Genomic DNA, 23,941 nt, shown 5'->3' with positions numbered 1-23,941 from the left:
AGAGGGAACGTGACTGCACTCTCTGCTTGGGATGCTGTTACTCCACCATATCTTTGCATAGCAAATAGTGGCTTGCTGCTATAATAAAACGTTGAATGTCGCATACAGAGTAATTCATCCTGCAACCAGGCTACATAAACAGGAACATCAAGCGCCTATATTTTATGCATTCATGTCTGCCTTTCCATTCCTTGTTTTTCTTAACACAGCAAGTTTGACATGCATGTGCACCATCATATGCATAAGTTAATGCATTCAGATAAGTATCGCTCTTTCCAAGGCAGGCGAAGAGAGGAAATAGAATTGAAGCCAGTTCATCTGTATTCTGAATGCATCTCATTGACGCCCCCAGAGATTTGAGTTATTTGCTAAAGCAAGAAAAAGAAACAGCCAGGGTTATCTCCAGACAACCTCTGACACCTCAGCAGTCTCCCACAATAGATTTCTGCCTCGGTGAGACGAGCTGGCAGGGACCCGAGCAACCCGACTGGAAGACAGCATCCGACCCGGGAATGATTAGAATGAACCTACGGGTTGCCTGTTTTGCTGGCGTGAGCAGTGTTTATTTTGACTCTTTCAGATGGGGTAAGTTTCCAATGGATTTGCTCGCCCGGCTGCTCACGCCCCTCGCTGGCTTCCACAGGAAACTCTATTATCTGCTACATTTGCCTCCCTAACAGAGGGATAAAATCTCATCTGCCTCAGTCAGAGGCTAGACACAACGTTGGCAACTCTATGGAGCGTGTATGTGTATTTGTGTGTGTGCCCGGGAGGGTACAAGCCAAAATAAACCCACCGCTTGTGGTGTCTTTGTCGATGCAGTCAGTGATTTCCATAGTTACCTGAGTGGACACTATCAATGATTCAGGGAGAGTTAAACTTTCATTCTGAGTGTGTGCTGCTTGAGGCAGAGTCATACACATTTCAGATACCAAGTAGAATATTTTGAGTTTAATGACGGCCCATCCGCAGTGACCTCCTGCTTCTCAGGGGAAAATGGCGCTACAGGTGATGCTGCGACAACATGATCCTTCCCCTGCTGCCTCAAACATCTGTCTGCATCCATCCTGCAGTAGTTAACCTTGTCAAACTGTGTGTGCGTCTAAACAAAGACAAGCGCTTTGCTCATTTGACAAAGATGGCCCCGGGAAGTTTCCTCACCTAAAAAAAAATCCTGAGTCATCTCTAACGGGATCCATTTGTGTTAGTGCACAGTTTTAAAAACAGAGTCCTTTGTGGAGATGGAACACTTAGAATGGCTCTTTTATGGCTGACACATGCTGGCTTCTGCTATAAACACGCTAAAAGTGGGAGCTTTCTTCTGGCAATGACTGAAAAAAAAGTGGAAGATGTTTGAAATGTGCAGCGAACAGATGGATACACAGCTGACCCATCCAGCGATCAGGCTTTGGTTGCACCTTTTATATTTGTCATTCAGTTTATAGGAACATTTTGTTTTCATTTTCTTGTTGGACAGCAATCTGTCTTTGCTTTTCTTAAAGGTACGCTGTGCAGGCTTTTCCAATAAAAATGCAAAGACTCACAAAAGTAATCCGTCCTCTTTATCACTTCTGACCCACTATCAGACAGTCTGTTTACATGATGTTAGAAAAGCTGAATTATTGTGTTAGTCTGGCTAAAACTGGACTTTCAACCCTTTGAAAACTGGATTGTCATCTATTTTCTTCTGTCTTTCCCAAGCATTTAAATCTTTGAGACAAAAACTCTCTCTCAAAAACATGGGAAAAAGGGTAATAATCAACTTTGCATGAAATATCTCACAAATTGCAAAAAACTGTAAAAGGTGATAAGATAATTACTTTAAAAATTAGCTGAAATAGTTATTTATATATACAGGTGCAATCCGAAATATTTTACCGGGGGTTGAATTATAATTATACTGCACATGCACGTGTTAAAAGAGTTACATTATTTATTTGAACTTCAAAGTTAAGTCAACTTCTGTTGTCAAAATAACTCAAATCTGTATCAGTACATATCTTTTGTTGTTTAATGAGGTTTCTTGTCATTTATTTTCATTATCTGTCATCCACATCACTATAATGTCTTTTGAGGTGAGGGGGTTAAATATTTCTGATTGCAACTGTATTTTTTTTTTTTTTTTTCATTTAATTTTAGCACCTTTTCAGGTCATGTCCTGTTTTGTTTTTATTACTTTTCTTTCAGTTTTTGTTTGGCTAATTTCAGGTTATTTTCTTGTAACTTTTTACTAATTTCTTACTATTTTCTTGGTCATTTTTTAAGTCCCTCATTGCCTGCCTTCCGTGTTTTTTAAAGAAATCAAGCCAATATCAGGTTTCAAGGGGTTAAAATACATGTAAACATGTGAGTCCAACTGAAATCATATTAGTTGAGTTTCGCAAAGTCGTACTAACACGCTTAGATAATGCGGTTTGGTTTGATGTACTTTTTCATGTTCTGCACATGCTCCATAGTTGGGGTCGATAGATTGAGGCCTGGCTGATTATTAGAGCCGATATCTGGCATTTTGCTGATTATCTGTATCGCCATTTAATTTTAATGATCACCGATAAAATTCATTAAAAAGAGGAAAGAAAGTGTCAGCATGGGAGGAACTTTGATTTTGTAAAACCTCAGGGAGCTCTTGTTATTTAGTCATTTTTTAGTCTAAACTTCACTTGACTATAAAAAGTTGCTATAAACTTGATGTATTTGATGTTGAAAGGGATAGTTTTGACTAAACACTTACCAAAGACAAAGACATTTACCCCCCAATACATTTTGATTTCTATTTTTACTTTTTTTTTTTTGCAAATTTTTAAGTATGTTTCTTGTACTTAAAAAAGCAAATTTTGGGGACATTTCTTCCTGAGTTGCCCATCGCCTTCCTTCCATGTTTTTGAAAGAAATCAAGCAAATTTGCTTGGGTTTCAAAGGGTCAAAGCAATATCCGCCAGCCCGAGTAGCCATGGGTATGGTACAGTATGCTCATTACACAAAGCAACAATGGGCATGCAGGAAATGAGAAGATTTCCTCACTGTTTCCCAAAATGCTTTGTATTAATCATCCACACAGATATAAGGTAACCTGTGAAGAAAGATATGCACCTTAGAAGCCACTTTCAAAAAAATCTGCATTTTAGTGACCTAAAACTTAGTTTGCATGTTGATGAGAAGCCAAAACAAATGAATATAGCCATTTAAGAAAATATGTACATGTGTAGACAGGGCTAAAGGAAACATCCTTTTCCTCGTTTCAACTTGATCACAGGTGACCTTTTCAAAACAAGTTACAGCTGGAACATCCTGTCTCCTATTGATATCCTTTACGGCTCTCCCTCTAAGCTCTTCTCTCTCCTACAGAGCCTCCCACTTGTCACAGGAATACAAAGTCCAAAATATCTGTGCACTTTGCAGTGACTTGGGGTTCAGTTGCCTCCGTCTACATGACTCACTCGGCATAAAGCATGACAGGATGATATTTCAGCCTCTGAAACGGCCCTGCGCTCCCTCTGCAATTTAGAGGGATTTGTGGCCGCTTGGCTCGGCCGCGTCCTGGTGTCAAAGTGCGAAAGCCATCAGACGGGGCCATGAGTCAGGGATGGCGTCATGAGGACACTGCAACGCTTCTCGGCCATGTGGACAAGTGTGCGGCGAGGAGTCTGGGTAATGGGCCATTTTATGGCAGAATAGCAGTGATGCTGTCTGGGGCTTTACTCACACCAGGTCATTATTAAGGTAGACTCATTATTAGAGACATTCTAGAAATATGAAGGCCTTTTGTAGAAGTGACCTTTGTTCTGTATTTTATGTATACTGCTGAGACTGTTTCATCAAATTATTTTAATAGATGGTTCCACTTGTTTAATGCAGATTTTTTTGATAGTTTTACAAAGTCGTTTTCTTTCTATGAAGATCACATCAATAATGCATTCATAATGCTTTACGAATGCACTCATAAATATACATAATGTTTTTTTGATGCACTTTATCATCAGTCATAGCACATAGATGTAATTTGAAATGAGTTATAAGTGTCTCATGGATGCTTTTTACCAGTTATAACATAGCATACTAGTAAGGACTCATAAAATATGGTCTGCGCAGTGTAATAAATTGTCACTGTATGTGTTAAGTAAAGTGGAGAACATGTTGATGCATCTATAATTATGCATGCTTTATCATATCGCTTCACTGGTGGTGTGGACTTGAGTCACAAATTTGATGACTTCAGAATCGACTTGATAAAATCAAAAAAGACTTGCAACTTGACTAGCACTTTAACACCAGGGACTCATGACTTGGACTTGAGCCTTTTGACTTGAAAATACTTGATATCTCTCCCAAAGCCCAAAGATTACTTAAAAGGTGTTTTATCTAAAAAGTGTGCCAAAAGTCACTTTGCTGAATCAGCAAAGTGACTTTTGAACCAATCTGAGAGGATCCAATCAAATTGCAGGAAAGAACCATGAAGAACTGTCTTTACATTATTGAGCAACAGTTGGGAAAAAAAAGATCCCGAGGATTATTTCATTTGTTTACAAAAACTATGAGGTAAATAGTCAACATAAAATGAACTACAGTATGTAAAATGTCAAAAATTACCGCCGGAGACTGACAACTGCCAACAAACTTTTTTTTTTAAATAAATAAGTACAAATTTCAATAGAATGAAAAAGCATGAATTATTTTTGTAAATTTAATAAATTTTTACTCTGTTGTTAAATAGCATTACATTTGTTTCAGAGCGCATTATTACTCGTTTGAAATTCGAAACTAAAAAGTTTAGGACTTGGGACTTGACTCGGGATCTGCCTGTCTTGACTTGGGACTTCAGTGCAAAAACTTGAAATTTACATGTGACTTTGTAAAACAATGACTTGGTGCCACCTCGGATATGTAAAGTGTCGTGCATTTCAGTGCATTTTAAAATAATCTATGCAGCAAGTCATACCATGCATTAGAATACTTTGAAAATACTTTGAAAAGACTGAAAACACTTTGAATAGATTTAAATGTGTCACCCTCTCACATCTACAATGAGTCATAAGTTGCAGACTATGAGATTTTGCAAAGACTGGGAGTCTTGCAGGGTCATTATTTGCAAGATTGTTTGCTTCAAAAAGAAAAAAAAAAAAAAACTGACAGAAATTGTTGCAGCCTTCAGAATCCCCAGTATGCTATATGCTAATTTCTACTCAAGACCTGCCTGCTCCACTATTACAATGTGTATGGAAACATCCACCATGCCAGCATATTCAAAATCCCCCTGAGTTTTGCATCGAGTGTGGTTAGGCTCATAGGAATAAACATGCTCAGATTTTTAACTTGAAATGAGATCTATTCTTAAGAACTGCTGGCGCTTGGTGTGAAAAGACCCAAATATTTCAACTCCATAATCACCCTTAGGTGTTCAGTTTGAATGAGATCTGGTGACAAATCATTTTCATACATGCCACAGTGCATGACTGGATGTTAATGACTTGGTTTTGTCACGCAGAGCACCTGTGTGGAGGCATCTCTATTCATCGTGTTTCTCCACCAGTTCATTCAATTTGGCATTAATGATAAATAAATTGTAATATTAATATTAATAAATGTAAAAATTATAAATGTTTATTATAAATTATTAAATTAAGAATTTTGTAAATAATTTTAAATGTGTAATAAATGTGTAGAGTTTTTCCCTAGCTTTACTCTTTTTCCCTGGACATTTTTTCTTCTAGCTTTTAAAAAAATATCAACTTGCAATTTGTGGAACTTTTTTTTCCATGTTTTTGAAAAAAAAAAAAAAATCACACCAATTTCCTCAGAAGTTTAAAGGTTAAATACTTGTGAAAGGCATCTGAAAGCAGCACAAGAAGAGTGATGTCGCTCCAGGTTTCAAAGGGTTAAACACATGGAGGAGGACAATCCTCAGTGGAAATAATTGCACACTGAGGTGAAGTGGTTGATTCTTATCTGGAATCGTCCGGAGGTGGTGGGAGTGTTGAGAACGTGTTAGATAATCCATGTGTCTGCTGCACAAACACTCAAGGCAGGTTTTCCACATTGAGAATAAACCCGAGGGACTGGAAGACAATTCATGCGTCTGTCCTCAGAGACCCGTGCTGTTGCAACAACAGGAGCATTACTGCTGCTGCTGCGCTTTGTCTAGCAACTCCTCACCTGTGTGTTAACCCTGTTGCTCTCTCTCTATCTCCCTCCCTCCTCCCAGAGAGGTGAAGCATCATGGGGAAACACAACAGTAAGCTGGCTCCGGAGGTCCTCGATGACCTGACCAAGAACACCGAATTCAACGAGGCAGAGCTCAAGCAGTGGTACAAAGGCTTCCTCAAAGACTGTCCCTCAGGCATCCTCAACCTGGAGGAGTTTCAGCAGCTCTATGTTAAGGTGAGGGGGAGGCACAGGCACGAAAAGAGGAAATGACACTAAAGGAGGTGAAATCATCAGCTGATTATAAGAAGGGCTGGGGTCTTCACACAGTGTTTTTTTTATCGTTCGGGCCTGCAGTGAAAATTGTCCTCATTATTTTTCCATAGTTACATAAAATGAAAAAAAGTTACCTTTTAAATGAGTCATTGCTGCCTTGTTACATAGAGAGCTTATGTTACTGTGGCTGACTAATGATCTTGTGTTTTGGGGCACAGAGAGGAGGCGGAGCTTCTTATATTGCCAGAGTTTCTGTTAATGCCCCAAAACTTCCTCAGAACATTCTAGAGCTTCGAGATGACACAAAGCCAGAGAGACGCTGACTGATTTATCACAGATGAACAGGGGTCAAAGATATTTTTAAAATCGGTTTCATTTATCCTCTTATTCACATACAAATACATCAGCTGTAGCAGGCAATCTGTCACTGTCGAAAAATGAAATGAGAAACTAAACTAATTTTGTATCATCATATCAGGCAGTAAAAATACCACAGATAAGTGGCAGAAAAAGGATGGATTGAAGTTTAACCTGCATTAGAGGCTCAATTCCTCTTTGTAAAGTCTCCAGTTGCAGAAGTTTATCTCTAAAATGTGTTTTTAACCCTTAGGGCTTGCTTTAATATTACACACTCTGAGCTCAAAATGTGCTCTTCAAAATCAAGCTCTAAAAAATACGATGCATGAAAATTGCTACTTTCGTTGAGTTATTACCCTTTGAATTGAGTTATTACTCAACATTAGTCCTAATCATAAATATCAAATATTCATTGATTTTCAAAATGTCAAACCCTTTAAAGGCCAGGTTTTTGTCATGATGCCACTATGTTTCTAGAGGGAAAAAAAAGGAAAGAAGAAAAATTTATTATTTTTTAAATATACTACAAGCAAAGTATTTTTTTTTTATGATCACAGCCTAGGATTTGTCAATAAATAGCAGCAATGTCAATTTTTACACATTATTATTTTTATGCAGTGTGAAATACTTACACTAATAACTCTCTGCACACAATATGCACTTTTCAAAAATCATTCATAATGATGAATGAATGATTCATCAATCATCATTCAAAAAAATCTAAAAAAATATTGGGTTTCAATGGGGCATTTTTTGCACCTAACAGTATAAATGTAACAGTTTTGTGTACACTGTATTTTAGACTTATTGTAGGAGCTGAGCTGGAAATTCCAAGATTCAACGAAACAACATCGGCTCCTGACTGTCAGAACCAGAGGATTAGAGCCAAGATACAGTACTATAAACAGTTTGTTCTGATCTCCAAGTCGTCAAACGCTGAAGCTCTGTCATACTCCTGGGCATGTGATATCGATACCAAAAGCACCCTGCAGCATTTCTGTAGGCCCATTTCCACTGCAGGAACTCGGGGGTAGTTTTAAGCGGTCTCGCCAACTGGTGCACATCTCCACTGCAAAAACTGCCCCTATAATGACGCCCTGAAAAACTGCTGGAAGAAGAGCTTGGGGTTGACTCGGTGCTGACTGTGTATAACTTCAGGTGAAAGAAGATGTCGAAAACAAGGCCTATTTTTAATTTTATGTGATAATCGGAATGACGACTTTCCCACTGGAAAAATTCACATGAACAGTCGTTCATGTCGGAAAAAAAGAACTCTGGGACTATTTTATAACTTGAGTTGCTGACTTGATGTCAAAAATGCATAAACATGGCAGGCAAAAGTCAATATTTGGTCATTGGTAGGAACCTTTTTTTTGAATTTACATGTTAATATTATCAGTTGTTTAAGATAGCATCCCCCCTCATATCCCCAACTGCTTTTAATAAGCAGATGTTTTCATGAATAAAATACTCACGTATCCTTGAAATCATGGCTTCCCCCTATCTGTTTCCTTCAGTTTTCAATGTCATGAATAAACAGCTGTCAACCTCTTGTTTAAATGCTTTTAGCACTTAAATGTAACCCATCTTCTTTGTAGCTTTCATGTTGTTCCCATTTTACAACCTCAAAGAACATGAACACAACGGTTGTAAGAATTACTTCCCAGCTCAGAAACTACGACCTTCTGATATCATATGAACGTAGACTAAAACCCAGCAAAAAAATAACATGTTAAAATAAATTCTTCATGCTGCTACCTTCAGTTGCAACAGCTTTTAAACAAACTTTGCGGGCTGCGGTTTGTTCGAGATCTGACGCCACAAAACAGAGAGGTCACAAATTTGATAACTTTAGACTTAACTTTAAAAAATCAAAGACGACATGCAACTCGACTTGGACTTAGACACCAATGACTCGTGACTTCACTTCTACTAGAGCCTTATGACTTGAATATCTTCCCCCAAACACAAAGATTAAAAAGTGTGTTATTTAAAAGGTATGCCACAAAATAATTGATTTCAATAAAACCTTTAACACTATTCATTCCCAGCAGGTCAATACTTCATTCCCTAGATTAACTTTTTTCCCAACCAGTGAGACAGCATCCAGTCAAACCGCAGGAGAGAAGAAAAACTACAATTAGATGACTATCATCTGAGAAAAGATTTGATTTGTGCTGTTTACACTGTCATTAAACAGTTACATCTGGATCACACAGGGAAAATAAATCAGATTTCGCGAAATAACTTTTCCTTGATTGAAATATGAGACATAGTCGATAGAACATCGGTAGAATGCATTCCTGCCATGTTTTGACAGACAAGACGAACAGCAATGATAATAAAAATAGCGCAGCGGCGAACCAAATGCAGTGAACAACTTTGACTCGAGAATGTAGCTGAGTGTTTGACAACCGGATCGTATGTGCCTCCACAGCGTTTCATCATCGCGGATCAAACCAGCTGATGGTCTGACAGCAGCGCAGTGAGACAAACAAACAGAGCACAGCTTCTCCTCACAGCACCAAGGTGTCTGAAACAGCCAAATTTGCAGAGTTGGAAAGTGACTTCTTTAGACAGACTACTTTGTGTTAGTTTTATGTTTAGTCAGACTTTGGATGGACTCTTTGGATGGACTCTCGTTACTATTACCAAGGGCAGATGTAATGTTTTGGAGGCCTGGGGCCACAGGCACATTACCTTATTTTCAACCTTTCTCTAACAGGGAATGTTGGCAGGCTGTTGGCAGCTATAGGAGAAGTAGGCCTACTCAAAAATTTTTAATTCCCAAGTAAAATGATTAATAGCACAGAAGTTTCACACAAGATTGACAGAAGTTGAAGTCAGAGTCCTGCAGTCAGGAGAAGTCGGCCTATTATCAGCATAATATGCTTAAATTTTCCTGAAGTTCGTTTAAGATGGAGCTTTTAATTTTCATATAATGCTGGAAAGTTTAATAAATAATAATAAATCATATGTTTATTATACTCCAACACACCATGGTCAAATGAAACTGTGTCAGTGAACTATGACATCTTCATATCTCACTTAGGAGTCAAAGGGAACCTTTAAGCTTGACAGAAACAGTGATCTGATTTATATCGTGATATATATTGATATCGACAGATATCATAAAAAATATCATAAAAAATTATTGTGATAAGACTTTTTTCCATATCTCCCAGCCCTAATACAAACTGTATGTGGAATAGGGTTGCAAATAGGAAGCACTTTCATTAATTGATTAATTGGTAAAATTAATGATCAATTAATCAATTAATCGTTACTTGAAAAAAAAAACATTGCTTATTTCCAGCAATACCAGATGTGTTTTATCTTCAGTCAAAGCTCGCAGCAACATATTGCTCATACTTTGACAGCTTTTCTGAGCCTATCGATTAATCAATTAAACTTCACGCATTCGATTAAATGATGAATGACCAATTAATCGATCATCAATTAATTGTTATCATCCCAAATGTGGAGCTTGACTGGTGTGGAGAGGCACACAATTTTCCCTCGTTTGAGTCAACATAACATCAAATGTAACTGCCACCTTTTTTTTCTGTTTTTTCATGCTCCAGTTCTTCCCATATGGTGATGCCTCAAAGTTCGCCCAGCACGCGTTTCGGACATTTGACAAGAACGGCGACGGGACTATCGACTTCAGGGAGTTCATCTGCGCCCTGTCCATCACCTCCAGGGGCAGCTTTGAGCAGAAACTCAACTGGGCCTTCAACATGTATGATCTGGACGGGGACGGAAAGATCACGCGCATGGAGATGCTGGAGATCATTGAGGTGAGTGTTTGTGAGTTTGCGCCTGAGAATGTTTGATTTTGGTATTAGATTTGGATATTTTTACTGGCTCTTAGAAAAGGAGAAATCATATATGTTATTTATGAGTTTAAAGAGAAAATGTAACATTTTTGTCCCCTCTGCAGGCCATCTACAAGATGGTCGGCACTGTGATCATGATGCGTATGAACGAGGACGGGCTGACCCCACAGCAGCGCGTGGACAAGATCTTCTCCAAGATGGACAAGGACCACAACGACGAGATCACCCTGGAAGAGTTTAAAGAGGCCGCTAAGTCTGACCCCTCCATCGTCCTACTGCTGCAGTGTGACATGCAGAAGTAGAGAGAGGGATGGGTGGAGGAATGGAGGGAGGGAGCGGAGGGATGGGGAAGAGTTGAACTGAAACAAGAGAAGGAAGGAGGATGAGAGAAGAGAAGGGTTTGGGAAGAAAGGGAGGGCTGCAGTTTGGGGAGAAGGAGGAGGTGGAGGAGGTAGGGAAGATTTTTTCCTTTTTTTTGTGGCAGTGAGCCATGTTTGGAACACAGTGGACCCCTGATTGATGCCATTCTTTTCTCCCAGGCTGCCCTGCTGCGCAGTTCTCTGCTGCAGTTCACTTGTGCTTCAGTCTATCTGGGTGTCTTTAAACATCCAATATGATCTGTGAAAAGAGGAAATTCCTGCAGTTCCACCTGCACAGACCGAAGCACCCTGCAGTGCAATAAACTGCAAAGTGACTTAGGTGCAAAGATCAGCTATCTTTTTAGAACACGTATTTGCCCAATTTTTCATTTGTAATTTGTATTCAGGCTTGCCCACTCTTTAAGACTTTTTTTTTTTTTTAGGATAATTTTTTGGGGCATTTTCCCTTTATTGATAGGACAGTCTGAGAATGACAGGAAAGGTGGGAGAGAGAGGGGGGAGTGACACGCAGCAAAGGGCCACAGGCTGAACCCGGGGCCGCTCCAGAAGCTTAGCCACATGGGGTGCACACTCTACCAGGTGAGCTAGAGGTCACCCCAAGATCTTAAAATTTTGATTTAAATTTGCAAAGTAGGTTGCAAATTTTGTAAATTAACATGGATTTCAATGACCATCAACAAATGCTTATTTGCCATATTTCTCAAAGTTAAATGAGAGAATCGATGCCACTGAAGGGAAAGGAATGGCATTAGACAAAACAATGCGCCTGTTGTTTGTCCATCGAGAGCGACGAGGCAAAGCAAATGTTATGCCTATAGAGAAAGAATTATGTAGATGAACAATAGCGTGAGCTGTGTGTGAGTGTGTGTTATGGTGCCCATATGTGTGTGGGTATGTGAGAAAGTGTGCGCAAACATTGTCCGAGCAAAACCCACTCCACGAGCTCAGATCCAGCTGCCCCCTCTGCGTGTGTTTCTGCGCGTGTGCCGTTTGTTCCTCAACAACCACCAACAGCTGAATGGCACTTAAAGTATTTCCCGACAGATTCTGGCGTGGCGTCCGCACGCTGTGCCCTCTGAGTGCGAGGCAGACAGGTGATGAATGTCTCAGACGGCTGCCTCCAGCAGCATGCTGACGCATACTGATGTGCTGCTCTGTGACTTGTGGCTGCGCCTAATGCTCTTCCACACGTGCTCACAAAATCAATATCCTATCCAAATGATTACATGTGTTTTATTCAAAGGACATGTTATTGGGTTAGGATAAAGCCCCGTCCTTCCACATAATGTAATCTGGCCTTTCTCCAGCAGTGACCGTGTTCTCTTTATGGCTCTCTGTGATTATTTTAGCTTTATTTGAATGTCAGCTGTAGTTTAAGTGTGCTGAGGCAACAGGAAATAAACATTTGACATTAATCTCCACATTATTAATAGCATAAAATATCAAGTTGACGTCAGCTTTTTGGAATTAAAGTCACTGTGTGAATTTTTTTATTTAATTTCTATTTTTTTAATGAAATGTCATAAATTGGCAGACAGTGTGTAGTTTCTAGTGCAGTGCACTGCTGTCTCCCAGTGTTAATTTTCAACACTTGGGGACACCAGAATCAGCAATTTGTAAATATTACACACTGTGGCTTTCAGCCCCTGAAAACTTCAAATCTTAATGTTCCCCTCCACTCAAAAATGTGTTTTTTCTAACTTTATGCCCCCTTAAATGTCTGACCTTGACTGTACTGCCTAGTATCTGCAAAGTTAGGTGGTAAGGGGTGATTTCTGTGCACTTTCCTGCAATCTGAAATTCAAATGTACAGCAGTCAAGATAGAGTAAATCACTAATGCTAAAAATAATCCTCAAATATGGGAAAGACGTATGGGCAACAGACTTTGACACAACACCTGAAAAGAAACTTGAAACCTCCAGCACAGAGTGGACTTGTCAGCACAGAAAGCAGAGTGAGCATAATGAGAGTTTTGTCAGCAAACATGGCCAAGTGTGCAGTTTTTGTAAACAGGAACACACACAACATTGTTGCAGATAGTGTATTTTTCACCACCACTAGTGCTGTGTCAACCACTGCAAGTTACCCTGCAAGATAACTAACATACAACATCAACAAATCAAACATGCTCACTACACTTCCTGTTTGGATACGTCTGCTAGTCACTGATTTTGGTGCACACTACACTCCTCATCAGAGAGTCAAATTGATGCTTAAACTGTTTCCTGTAATGCTTGCCATTGCACACAGACAGGCCAGCCTCATTCCTAGGGCATCAAATACCTATGCTTTGACACACCCCTCTGCGTGCCACAGGCAACTTTTAGCATCTTGATGAGACACACCGGGCTTTAAACTTAGTTGAATGTAAACTATCCCAGCAACACTTAAATGCTGAGCAACTGATGTAGTGATCACAGAAGAGAACCAACACATTCTCATCCCAAGGCGTCCCATATTGCCGCTTTGCAGTGGACTTCCGCGTCTACATATTATGCTCTAGATATCCCTCTGCATCTGCTGTTGATGTTGCAGGATGCCCTGACCATGATGTCAGCACAAGCACATGGTGGGATGATGCTGCACGTGGTTGTGTTTAGGCAACATAAGGACATGGCAACTAACACCGAGATGTCAACAGTTGCACATGCTGGCACAGATGATTAGGATCAGGGGAAGGAGGCACATGGCAAGGTGTAGCAAAAGAAACCATCACGTTGACATAGGAAGCAAACACTGGACTCCTACATGAAAGTCCAGGGTTTGTTGGATCCATCCACCACCTCTCCCACCCACCCTATAAAGACCTTCGTGCACCTTTTATTACATTGTCACCAGCAGCATTTCAACCTTACGCCATCTAGTGGTGTAACATGTGTACGCGGCAGGTGCAATCTGGTCATGTGGTGGTGAATCATAACAGTGTGAACAGTACTGTCTAGCTGCATTGTCAGCTGATAACATTCAGTGGTGTATCATACAGACACGAAAAGTGGCTTTTGGCTTCAGAATCTTACACCAAAAGCTTTGCAAAAAATGGCTGCATTTGACGACTTTGGAATTAAAACTGCTTCAACATCACAGGTCAGTCCTGTCTTACACCAAAAGTCAATGTTTTATTGCAATGTTAAATCACTTAACTACATACATTTCATGTAAAACCAGAAGTAATTTTATTTCTAACCTTACATATGGTCATTGTGCACTGTCAAACTCATGTGACATTAACATTATGGGCGTCAATTCTACAGGGCAGGTTAAAGTTTTGAAAAAATCTAATCAAATAAAACATCCTTAGTTTCTATTTATTAAGAGTTTGGCATCGAAACTCTTCACTAACCTGCTTCACCAGGACTGTGTGGGTGCATTTTGATCAGATGTGACCCAGCAATGCAAGAAAACCCCCACAGCTGTCACTATATTCTGATTCAAATATTGCTCGTCTGTTCCTGGTCTACAAAAATAAGAGACATCACCTCGTTCAGAGAGCTGCCCACTTCAAAACACCGAGGGGAGCACAGCGAGAACAGCACACACTGAACTCTCGCTGTAGAAATAACATGACCTTTTTTTTTTTTTTTTTTTTACCTTGGTCGGAAAAATGTATAAAACCCAAAGTAAAAATATTCTCTCAGTGCTTTGAATGATTTAGATTTAAGCTGTCTAAGATATTTAGTGATCACCAATACGGTTAAATTACAATGAAATAACTCTCTCTTTCATCAATAGTAATCATTAGTTAAGTTCATTATCTGTAATAGATCATAGAAAATTAATTAAGAAAAACACTAGCACTATTTTTGGTAATCATTTTATTAACAGATTTAATTATAGCAGAGGCTTTAACTACATTTAAATGAGTTATTGCATTTCTTCATTATTACAGATGCTATTTGTGCATTGAATAAGTATGATTTGTGGCCGCACCAATAAAAGAAAATCGGCTCTGAGGGATCCATTAGGCAGCTAACTCTGGAAAGTGTCAGCACTCTGACACATGCGTGATTTAAACAGAACCAAAAATAGTAAAGAGATAAAGAATAATATTAAACATGATCTGGCCTCTCTAAGACCAGCAATTAGAGCTCCAGGAGGAGCCACTGGAAGAGTGTGGAGTGGGAATAATCAGGGCAGTAATTGCAGGCTGTATGACAGAAACAGTATTTCTCAGAAAGGCCACACCTGCCTCTGTGATTCATTGTTGTTTCACATGAAAAGCTGAAATCTCTCTTCTCTCCTCACAGTCCTGCTCTATCCCCTTTTCGTCGTCTTCCTCCCTAAATGTCAGAGAGGAAGTGCTTTGATAATAGGTGGAGGGAGAGGAACTTTGCTGAACTCAGCTCAGATCTAAAATCAATTTGAAAAAGAGCAAAAGGTTGACGAGGAAGCCTGGGTGGTGTGTGTCTACATGTGGTTACCGATTTGTGGATGTGAATCATGGCTGACGACTGGAAAATGTAATTCTGTCAGTGATTCCCAGCTTATAGTTTATAATCATGTTTGTATTTCACTGGATCAGCTTAAAAATAACAAAGTGGTCATCCACAAGAAATTTTCTCAACAGATAGATTGTTGCACTTTCTTCATCCGCTAATTACGTGTTAATTATGAAGAGTTAGATGAGAGACCACTTTCATTTGCCAGGAGACAGTTAGCTTAGCACAAAGGCAGAGCGGGCAAAAAAATTATGTTTTGGCTTCAAATCCCCAGTTTTGTTGTCACAATCACAGTGGAAATACAATGTCTTGCTTAAAAACACAGTTTTGGTTGCATGATTGCAGCTGGAAATGCAGTGGTGTATTGCTTTAAAACACCAGATTTGTTGGGACAAACACAGCTCTGAATGCGGCAGTGTCTCACTAAAAAAACAGGCTGTTTTGGTTGCACAATTGCCACTTAAAATGCAGCAACATCTGGCTAAAAAAACAGTCTGTTTTGGTGGCACAATCACCGCTTGGAATGCAACGGTCTCACTAGAAAAAGTCTGTTTTGCCAGCATAATTGCAGCTCAAAATGCTGCAATGACTTGCTAAAAACAAGCTATTTTGGAGGCACGGTCGCCTCTAGAGATCCTGCCTACATCTCTAAAAAACAGCTGCTCTTGGTCCAACAATTGCTGTTTGATATGCAGCAGTCTCACTAAGACAATAGGCTGTTTTGGAGGCACCATTACTGCTTGTCATGCTATAAAACAGGCTGTTTTGTTGGAAAAATCACAGCTTGAAATGCAGTGATACATCACTAACAACAGGCTGTTTTGCTAAAAAAAAAAAAAAACATGCAGTTTTGGTGGCACAGTCTCGGCTTAAAATACAGCAATGTCTTGCTAAAAAACTGTTTCGGTGGCACAAAAGCTGCGTAAAATGCGGCAGTCTCTTGCTATAAAACTGCCAGTTTTGTTGTAGGTTTCAAACAGTGGTCTGCAACTTGGCAGCATCTTCCCTACATGCCATGCCATCCTCCACCTCCCAATGACCAAGTCAGCTCATAGACATGAAATTAGGAATGTGTGACTTTCGCAACATTGATACGATACTTATGAAACATAAAAAAGTAATGTATCTGTGGTTTGCATAAATGTACAACATGAACAATTTCCTTCTGACGACAGGGCTGGAAGCCCGTGCAGTTTATACCTATGTACTCTGAGAGAAAAAGATGAAGGAAAGAGGCCCCTTTTTTTTGCATTACAGCAAATAGCTTCTCTGTTACCATTTACAAAAGTCAGTAAGCTATTAGATACTTTGTGGTGAGTTACCTCACTGAGGAATCCCACAAGTTTAAAAAAAGACTTTATACTGTATCACATGAGGTGTTATTATTAAATCTGACTCATCGGGTCAGTTTTTTTCCCGTGGATCTGTCAAAAATATTTGACATCTCTGCACTGCGGCAACATTTGACTCCCCTCCTGTCAGTCAATCGGATTCATCTCCTCCTTCTCAGCCAGCCAATGAACATGCACCCTCCCTAAAGCTAAAGCACGGGCCTCCTGTGTGGGATTAATGTAATGATAAAACTAAATGTACATTATGATACGACTGTAATCGTATTTATGAATATAAACAAATATAATATGTAAATGTAAATGTACCACTAGCTTAGACCTAATTTCATATGATGACACAGCTACTGTGTGTGTGTGTGTGTGTGTGTGATTGTGTGAGTGTGTGTGTAAGAGTGATAAGGTGAGCCTGAGTAAGAAGTGCGAGTGCTTGTGAAAGCTCAGTGTGCGCTGTATGTCGGGACACTTTTGCGAGCGTCCGCACGTGTTTTGTATTTGTATCATTTGTGTAACAAGAGATGCCTCAGTCTAGTTTAACTTTGTAAAGAGTGTACACCCTCACACCGAAGCACTGAGTATTATTACCCTCACCTACACTTGCTTTCGTGGTCCGCTGGTATAAACGGTTTGTACTGTCTCTGAAATGGGACGTGTCGTTTTGTTTGCTGTAGCCTACTGTTGCAGTTCTACAAGTAATACTCACGTAGATGTTTCACCACATGACAGAGATGATGGGACTTATTAGCAGGGGAAGCCTCAGGTGTGTAGAAAGCGGTGCCACTGATACAAAATAAGAAAAACGACTGTCCTGTGTCTCAGTGTCACCCAGTGGATGGAGGTATAATATCTCTTCACAACTCATCTACTGTACAGCTTTGTTTCTTATGTAATGCCTCGAGATCAAAACTGACAATGTTATATAATGTAAACACACTGATTGTTCAGTGTGACAGTCTGTGTTTCTCAAAAGTACAGATGTCTGAGAGTGAAGTGTGATAATTTCAAACTTTTTTTTTCTAGTTAATCCTTTGAAACCCAAGAAAATTGGCATGATTTCGCTCAGAAACACAAGACGAAGGCAATGAGCAATAAAAAAAGAAATGACCCATGAAATTAGCAAGAAATTAGGAAAGGTACAGGAAATTACCCCCAAAAATTATGAGGGAAAAACAAGGACAAACAAACAAGGAGATGGCCAGGTAAAGGTGCTTAAAATGTATAATTCTGTAATATAACTTTAATTATAAAATTATGATAATTATTTTAAAAAAAACTTTCCACAGATCCACCCCATACACTACAAATTAGCAAGAATTTAGTAAAAAGAACAATAAATTATTATTTTTTTAAATTGTGAAAAAAAAGGAAAAAATGCAAACAAACAAGCACAGGAATGGCCTGTAAAAAGTGATTAAAATGTATAATAATTCTAAAATATAAATTTAAATATATAATGATGATAATTATAAATATTTTTCTCCCTAGGATTTTTTCCCTAGAACTTTGCAAGAATTTAGTAAAAAAAGTACAAGAAATTAACTAAAAAGTAGTGGGGGAAAAAAAGAAGAAAGAGCAAATTAAAAAAAAAACAACAAGGAAATGGCCTGAAAAAGTCCTTAAAATGTATCATAATTATTAAATATAACAGTAAAATATTTAATTTTGATCATTCGAAATATTTTTTTCCTAGTTCTTTTCTTTTTTCCCCCTAGAAATTAGCAAGAATTTGGTAAAATGTAAAAGAATTTCCCAGAAAATTAATGGGAAAAAAGAAAAGAAAAGGCAAGTTAAAAAACAAAAAAGGATATGGCTTCAAATGTTTAATAATTCTGTGACATAATTTCAAATATATAACTATGGTAATTATAAATACAATGTTCATTGTCAATGTGTCAATGTCATTTTTTCTTTTTTCATTAGATTGTTTTTCTTAACTTTTAAAAAGTCAATTTCTAAATATACCAATTTCTTGCAATCCGTGAAACATTTCTTACCAAGTTGCTCACTGGCCCTTTTCTCCATGTTTTTGAAAGAAATTACACCAATTGCTAAGAGTTCATGTTTAAATACTTGTGAAAGGTGTTTTAAAGCAGCACAAGAAAAGTGATGTTGCTTCAGGTTTCAAAGGGTTAATTTTCTGAAGTATTAATCAACATAAATGAAAGAGACTGAGCATTTTCAGAAAATAAGTTTCATTTTTTAGAATAAAGGTCTTTTATGTGAAAGTTTAATTAAGCAAACAACAGTGTGTGAAAGTAAAAAAACTACTAAAACTTTTGGATGTGTTCGATGTCTTGAACCCTCTTCACACCTTACATTAAAATAGTATCCAGATCCTAAATGACAAAACCAACGAACAAAAAGTATTAATGCAGCTTTAAAGCTGCATTACAGTACAAAAAGTGTCTTACTAATGTTAAAAAAGACAGAGTTCTAAAGTACTAAAACATTTCTGTTGGGAGTGTTGGCCATAAGAGAAATTTGAAAGATGCCATATATAATCATAACAAAGTCATCACATATGGGCTTTTGTTCAAGTGAGGTTATCTCACTCCACTGGCATATTTTTGACACCTATTTTGAGAAAAACACAAGATCAAGGTTGAGAACCGGAACAAAGGTCTTTCAAATTGTTTGCTGTGTACAAACAGTCGTCTGTACAGCTTCGCGTGCTCTGTTCTCTCCTGTTTTTGACTCTGTTATCGTCACAGGCTCGATTAATCATCCTATTTTACATTGAACAGTAAAACAGTTTGATTAGAAGATTGGCTAACAAAGTGGCTCCACAACGTGTTGATCTGTGCGCTCCTCCGCTGATTAGATTCTGTCCATCCTAATTAAGCATCGATTAAGAGCCAGAGAGCCACTTTGTCTTTTACTCTCTGAGATTACAAATAAGTTTTGTTTTGTTTTGATGCGGTCTAAAATTTCAATATTTGCTCTTAAAATTTTGTGCCAAAGACGGGGATTGTTTCGCGCGAGGAAACTGAAATATGATCGGCTGTATCAGGTAAAGCGATGCTGTTTTGATCACATATGATCAGCAGTTCTCAGAAAGCTGTGTGAGCTGAATATGAACCTACTTTTATTTTGAAAGGGGGATCATTTGTGCTCGGTTGGCAATAGAATTCTATTCTTCAACATTTCTCTATGATGTTCATGTAAACGTCTTTTTGTCCCGTCTGAGTTTTTTTTTCTTTTTTCTTTTCAATATTGTTAGGCTCCTAGAACAAAGCAATGTAATTATTTTTGTTACATAGAATAAAACACATGGATGTCCAGATTTGTTGTTGTTGTTGTCTTGCATTGGAACGTACGTTTCCTCCGATCGCATCTTCACACATTCACACACAGACAGACAGACAGACAGACACACACACACACACACACACACACACAACAGTGAGCCAAGAGTATGAGTCACTGCCAAGCAATGATGTCACACTGCTGCAGTGATGTCACCACTTATGCTGTTCTCATGGTAACTGAACTGAGGCCACAAGGCAAGAAGACGGATACATAAACACACTCTTACGCTGGTATTACTACACATGTTTACACACACACACACACACACACACACACACACACAGAGAGAGAGAGAGAGTGCTGACTCGCAGGGAAATTTAATGACTGCGGAAATTAATTTTCTCTCTGGTATCAGCAATGGAGGAATAATTGGGCACAATGAAGTGACTCATGAAGATTATGCTCCTACTGATGAATCAATATGGATATTTACTGCCCCATGAGAGCCGCAGACGCAAACACTTTTTTGTCAAATAAATTAAAGGACAATACTGCTCAATTTGAACACTCATTTGAGATAACCTCTTTTACTGGTGTAAAAGATTACAATGTGCACTAAAAAAAAAAAAAAGATTACAATGTGCACTAAAAGAAAACCAACTATATAAATGAAGACACAAAGGTTATCATAATTGTGCTTCACTTCCTAAGTTTGGGTTCATTCAGCTGTTTGAATAGTGTTGGCTCCACTATTGTTTCCGCTTCTCCAGCCATCCATCAGGGATCAATAGAAGCCTATTCTGAGCTGGGCTGGCTCAGGCTTCAGCTCAGTGGAAACAGCACAGATACACACTCAGAGGCCAGCAGCACACACAGTGAATCACACTGCAGCAATAGAGGTCATGCTGGAAAAGTGCAGCTTACAGAGTGGCCACGGCATGGCGCTGTAAGCTCAGACAACTGTATCATCAAGTCACTGAGCCCCCTGCCTTACAATAGTCTTGTGTCCGATGAAAGACAGCCGAGACACTAGAGAAAAGACAAAGCCTACATAGAAAAGAGAGATTTTGGCATTCAAATACAAAACAACTTCTGTTGCCAGACTGAGTCAGCATCACACTGACCCAGCAAACGTTCTGAATGTCCAACTGTCCCCAAGTGGACAAGTGATGAATGAGCAGGGGACAGAAAAAAACTCACACTACTACTGGTACTGTTCTACTGTTACCAGTACTATCACTGCTAATGCTATTAATGTAGCCCTACTGCACTGAATGGTGCCATATAAACTTGCATTGCATTACTTCTATATTAAATAATAACAATAATGATAATAATAACAACATTTATTTGTGTAGCACCTTTCAAAACACAGTTAAAAAGTGCTTATTTCATCTTATTAAGGGCTCTCCTTGCATTGGTGAAGTGGATTCTTGATTAAAAAAAAATAATAATAAAAAAAATCTAAAGCAAGTCTCCTTTAAAAAAATCTTTTTAACCGTTTGAAACCTGAGCAATAAAATAAAATGAAATAAAATGAGTATAGCTCTGTGATAGTCTGGCAAAAATAAAATAATAAATATAATAAAATAACATAACATTACATTACATAGCCCTGCAATAGTCTGGCAACCTGTCCAGGGTGTACCTCCCCTCTTGCCCAGTGACAGCTGGGATAGGCTCCAGTGCCCCCATGACCCTTGAGAGGACAAGCGGTTACGGACAATTAAAATAAAATAAAATAAAATAATGATTTTTTTTAAAAAAGAAAAAAAACAAGGAAATGGCCTGGAAATGCTTGAAAACTTACAATAATTTTGTAATATAATTTTAACATTTTAATTTCTTTCCAGAAATCCTACAGTGTGCCTTGGATTATTTTTAAGTGAGACTTGTATTTTACACTCTATATATTTTTCTTTTATTTGAGAATCCACTTCAATCATGCAAGGAGCCTTTCACACAATGAAATGCAGTATACCTGAAGTATCCAAAGAGCACCTGTATGTGACCTCTTCTACTCTTTTGCCTTCATGGTTAAAAAAAAATGCTTTACAATAACCATGGAAGAATGGAACAAACTGAAATGTCATAACATATCACCAAAATGAAAAAAAAGTCATTTTTAATGTGTGCTAAATTAATCAAACTAATAAAACAGACAACTCAGACAAGATCAGGGTATGCTTTCTGCCAGAACAATGCTTTTATGAGGGACCTTTTGAATATAATGTTAGTTTTTGGAATTTAAAATTGAAGGTGTCCATACTGCCCTCTGAAAAGGGGCAGGGGAGCGTGCCCCTTGTCGCCGCTGTAAGTTACGGTCCTGGGTCAGAGGATCACAAAAGTCAGCCGGCATTATTCTCATCACACCATGAATTGATTGTGTGATTGATTTAATTTTATTATTGTGTCATGCATAAACAATTTGCCCAGCCCAAACAGGTTTATAAGAGATCATTATTAAAGCAAATAACAATAATACTTGTATACAAATGAAACAAACCATCTTGACGTCTCTTCCAGGCTTTAGCCACAAAAGTGGCCAACTTATAAACATTAAAAGTAATCAACCATTTCATCATCTGTTCTCCAAAATACATTTTATTCATCACAGGTGCTCTTAAATCATCACAGAAGGGACAATATAAAAGAAAATGAGATTCATTCTAGACTTCTCCTAAATCACAAAATTCACAAAGTCTGCTTTCCTTCGGGATGTTTTTAAATCTGCCAACTTCCAAGAGACAAAAGAAGGATTCCTGTTCTTAACTGAGCAACTAAAGATCTTTGACTTCTTGAGTTTGCTTTCACATAAAATTCAGTTAGATAATTATGCTTGATTTGAATACACATCCTTAATTTGGGTTTTAACAAGATGTCATTGAACTACTTTTCTTCAAATGCAGTGAGTGAAGTCTCTCTTATTGTTCTCACACTGCGTGGTAAATTATTTCTATAAATGTACTTCAGCATCTCCAAAGACAGCATGGAGGTCTGCAGCCAAATGAAGAATTCTGCACTTTATACCAAAGAAAAACTGTCTTATTGATCCTTTTATCCGACATATAAATGAAACGATTCCACAGTCTAATCATTTCACATTTCCTCCTCATCGCTCCAGGAATGTTTGGGCCGATGGATGGATGGATTATTGAACGGCCCTGTTGGGCACAGGCCCACAGGGACCCAAAGTGTATGGGGCCCTCCTGGCCTTCATCTGCAAAATATCACCTGTATTACTGTAAAAATGACCAACCAGGAAAAACCTTAAAAGGATCACAAGGACGTGTAAGAGAACTGCAAAGAGACACAAAACAACCCCCCCAAAAACACAACATGACTCCAAAGGAGACACAAAAAACACTAACTGAAGCATAACGACTACAAAGAGATGCAAAAAAACAGCAATAAAGAGGCAAAACCACAAAGTCTGTGCCTGGAGGCTCATAATCTGAACTACTGGTCAACTGATATTGGTTTCTTAAGGCCAATATCAATACTGATTATTAGTGCTTAATGAGACAGGTCACCAATAATTTACAGTTCAAAGTTTAGAATTTGGAATATAGCAAACTCAAACACAAAGCTTTGTTTAAATGCCTTTAGCAAATGTTTGATTCAAACAGAAACTTTCTAGCCAAATATCTGCCCCGAAAATTGGTCAGGGCGATAATCTGTCAGCCCTCGTCTGGACCAAATTTGACAGCATTTTCAGTCTGCACCAAAGTGACAGTCAGAAAAACATTAGGCGGGTTTCCATTCACCCTAAAATTTTGCAAATTAAAATTGTGAATATAAAATACAAGTAATGGAAACCACGGAGGAGCTACAAGAGGTGTTATTGCACATAAGTCTTCAAAAGTTGAGCAGATTATCAGGAAGTTTTGAATTCACAATTCCTCTGTGAAATTGT

General features: G+C 38.5%; 1 protein-coding gene across 1 annotated transcript in view; it reads left to right on the top strand.

Moving 5' to 3' along the window:
- The window catches only part of LOC121957715 (hippocalcin-like protein 4), a 41,829-nt gene extending 21,770 nt beyond the window's left edge, over positions 1-20,059 (top strand). Inside the window, exons 2-4 of the mRNA XM_042506460.2 lie at positions 6,200-6,375; positions 10,356-10,571; positions 10,715-20,059. Of these exons, the coding sequence (XP_042362394.1) occupies positions 6,214-6,375; positions 10,356-10,571; positions 10,715-10,912 (576 nt within the window). The 5' untranslated portion in view covers positions 6,200-6,213 and the 3' untranslated portion in view covers positions 10,913-20,059. The remainder of the gene's footprint in view (positions 1-6,199; positions 6,376-10,355; positions 10,572-10,714) is intronic.
- The last annotated feature ends 3,882 nt before the right edge of the window (positions 20,060-23,941 follow it).

Source organism: Plectropomus leopardus, chromosome 17, assembly GCF_026936395.1.
Source record: "Plectropomus leopardus strain MGB_pleo_1.0 chromosome 17, ASM2693639v1, whole genome shotgun sequence".
Lineage (NCBI taxonomy): Eukaryota > Metazoa > Chordata > Actinopteri > Perciformes > Serranidae > Plectropomus > Plectropomus leopardus.
This window is presented reverse-complemented; position numbering and strand designations above follow the sequence as displayed.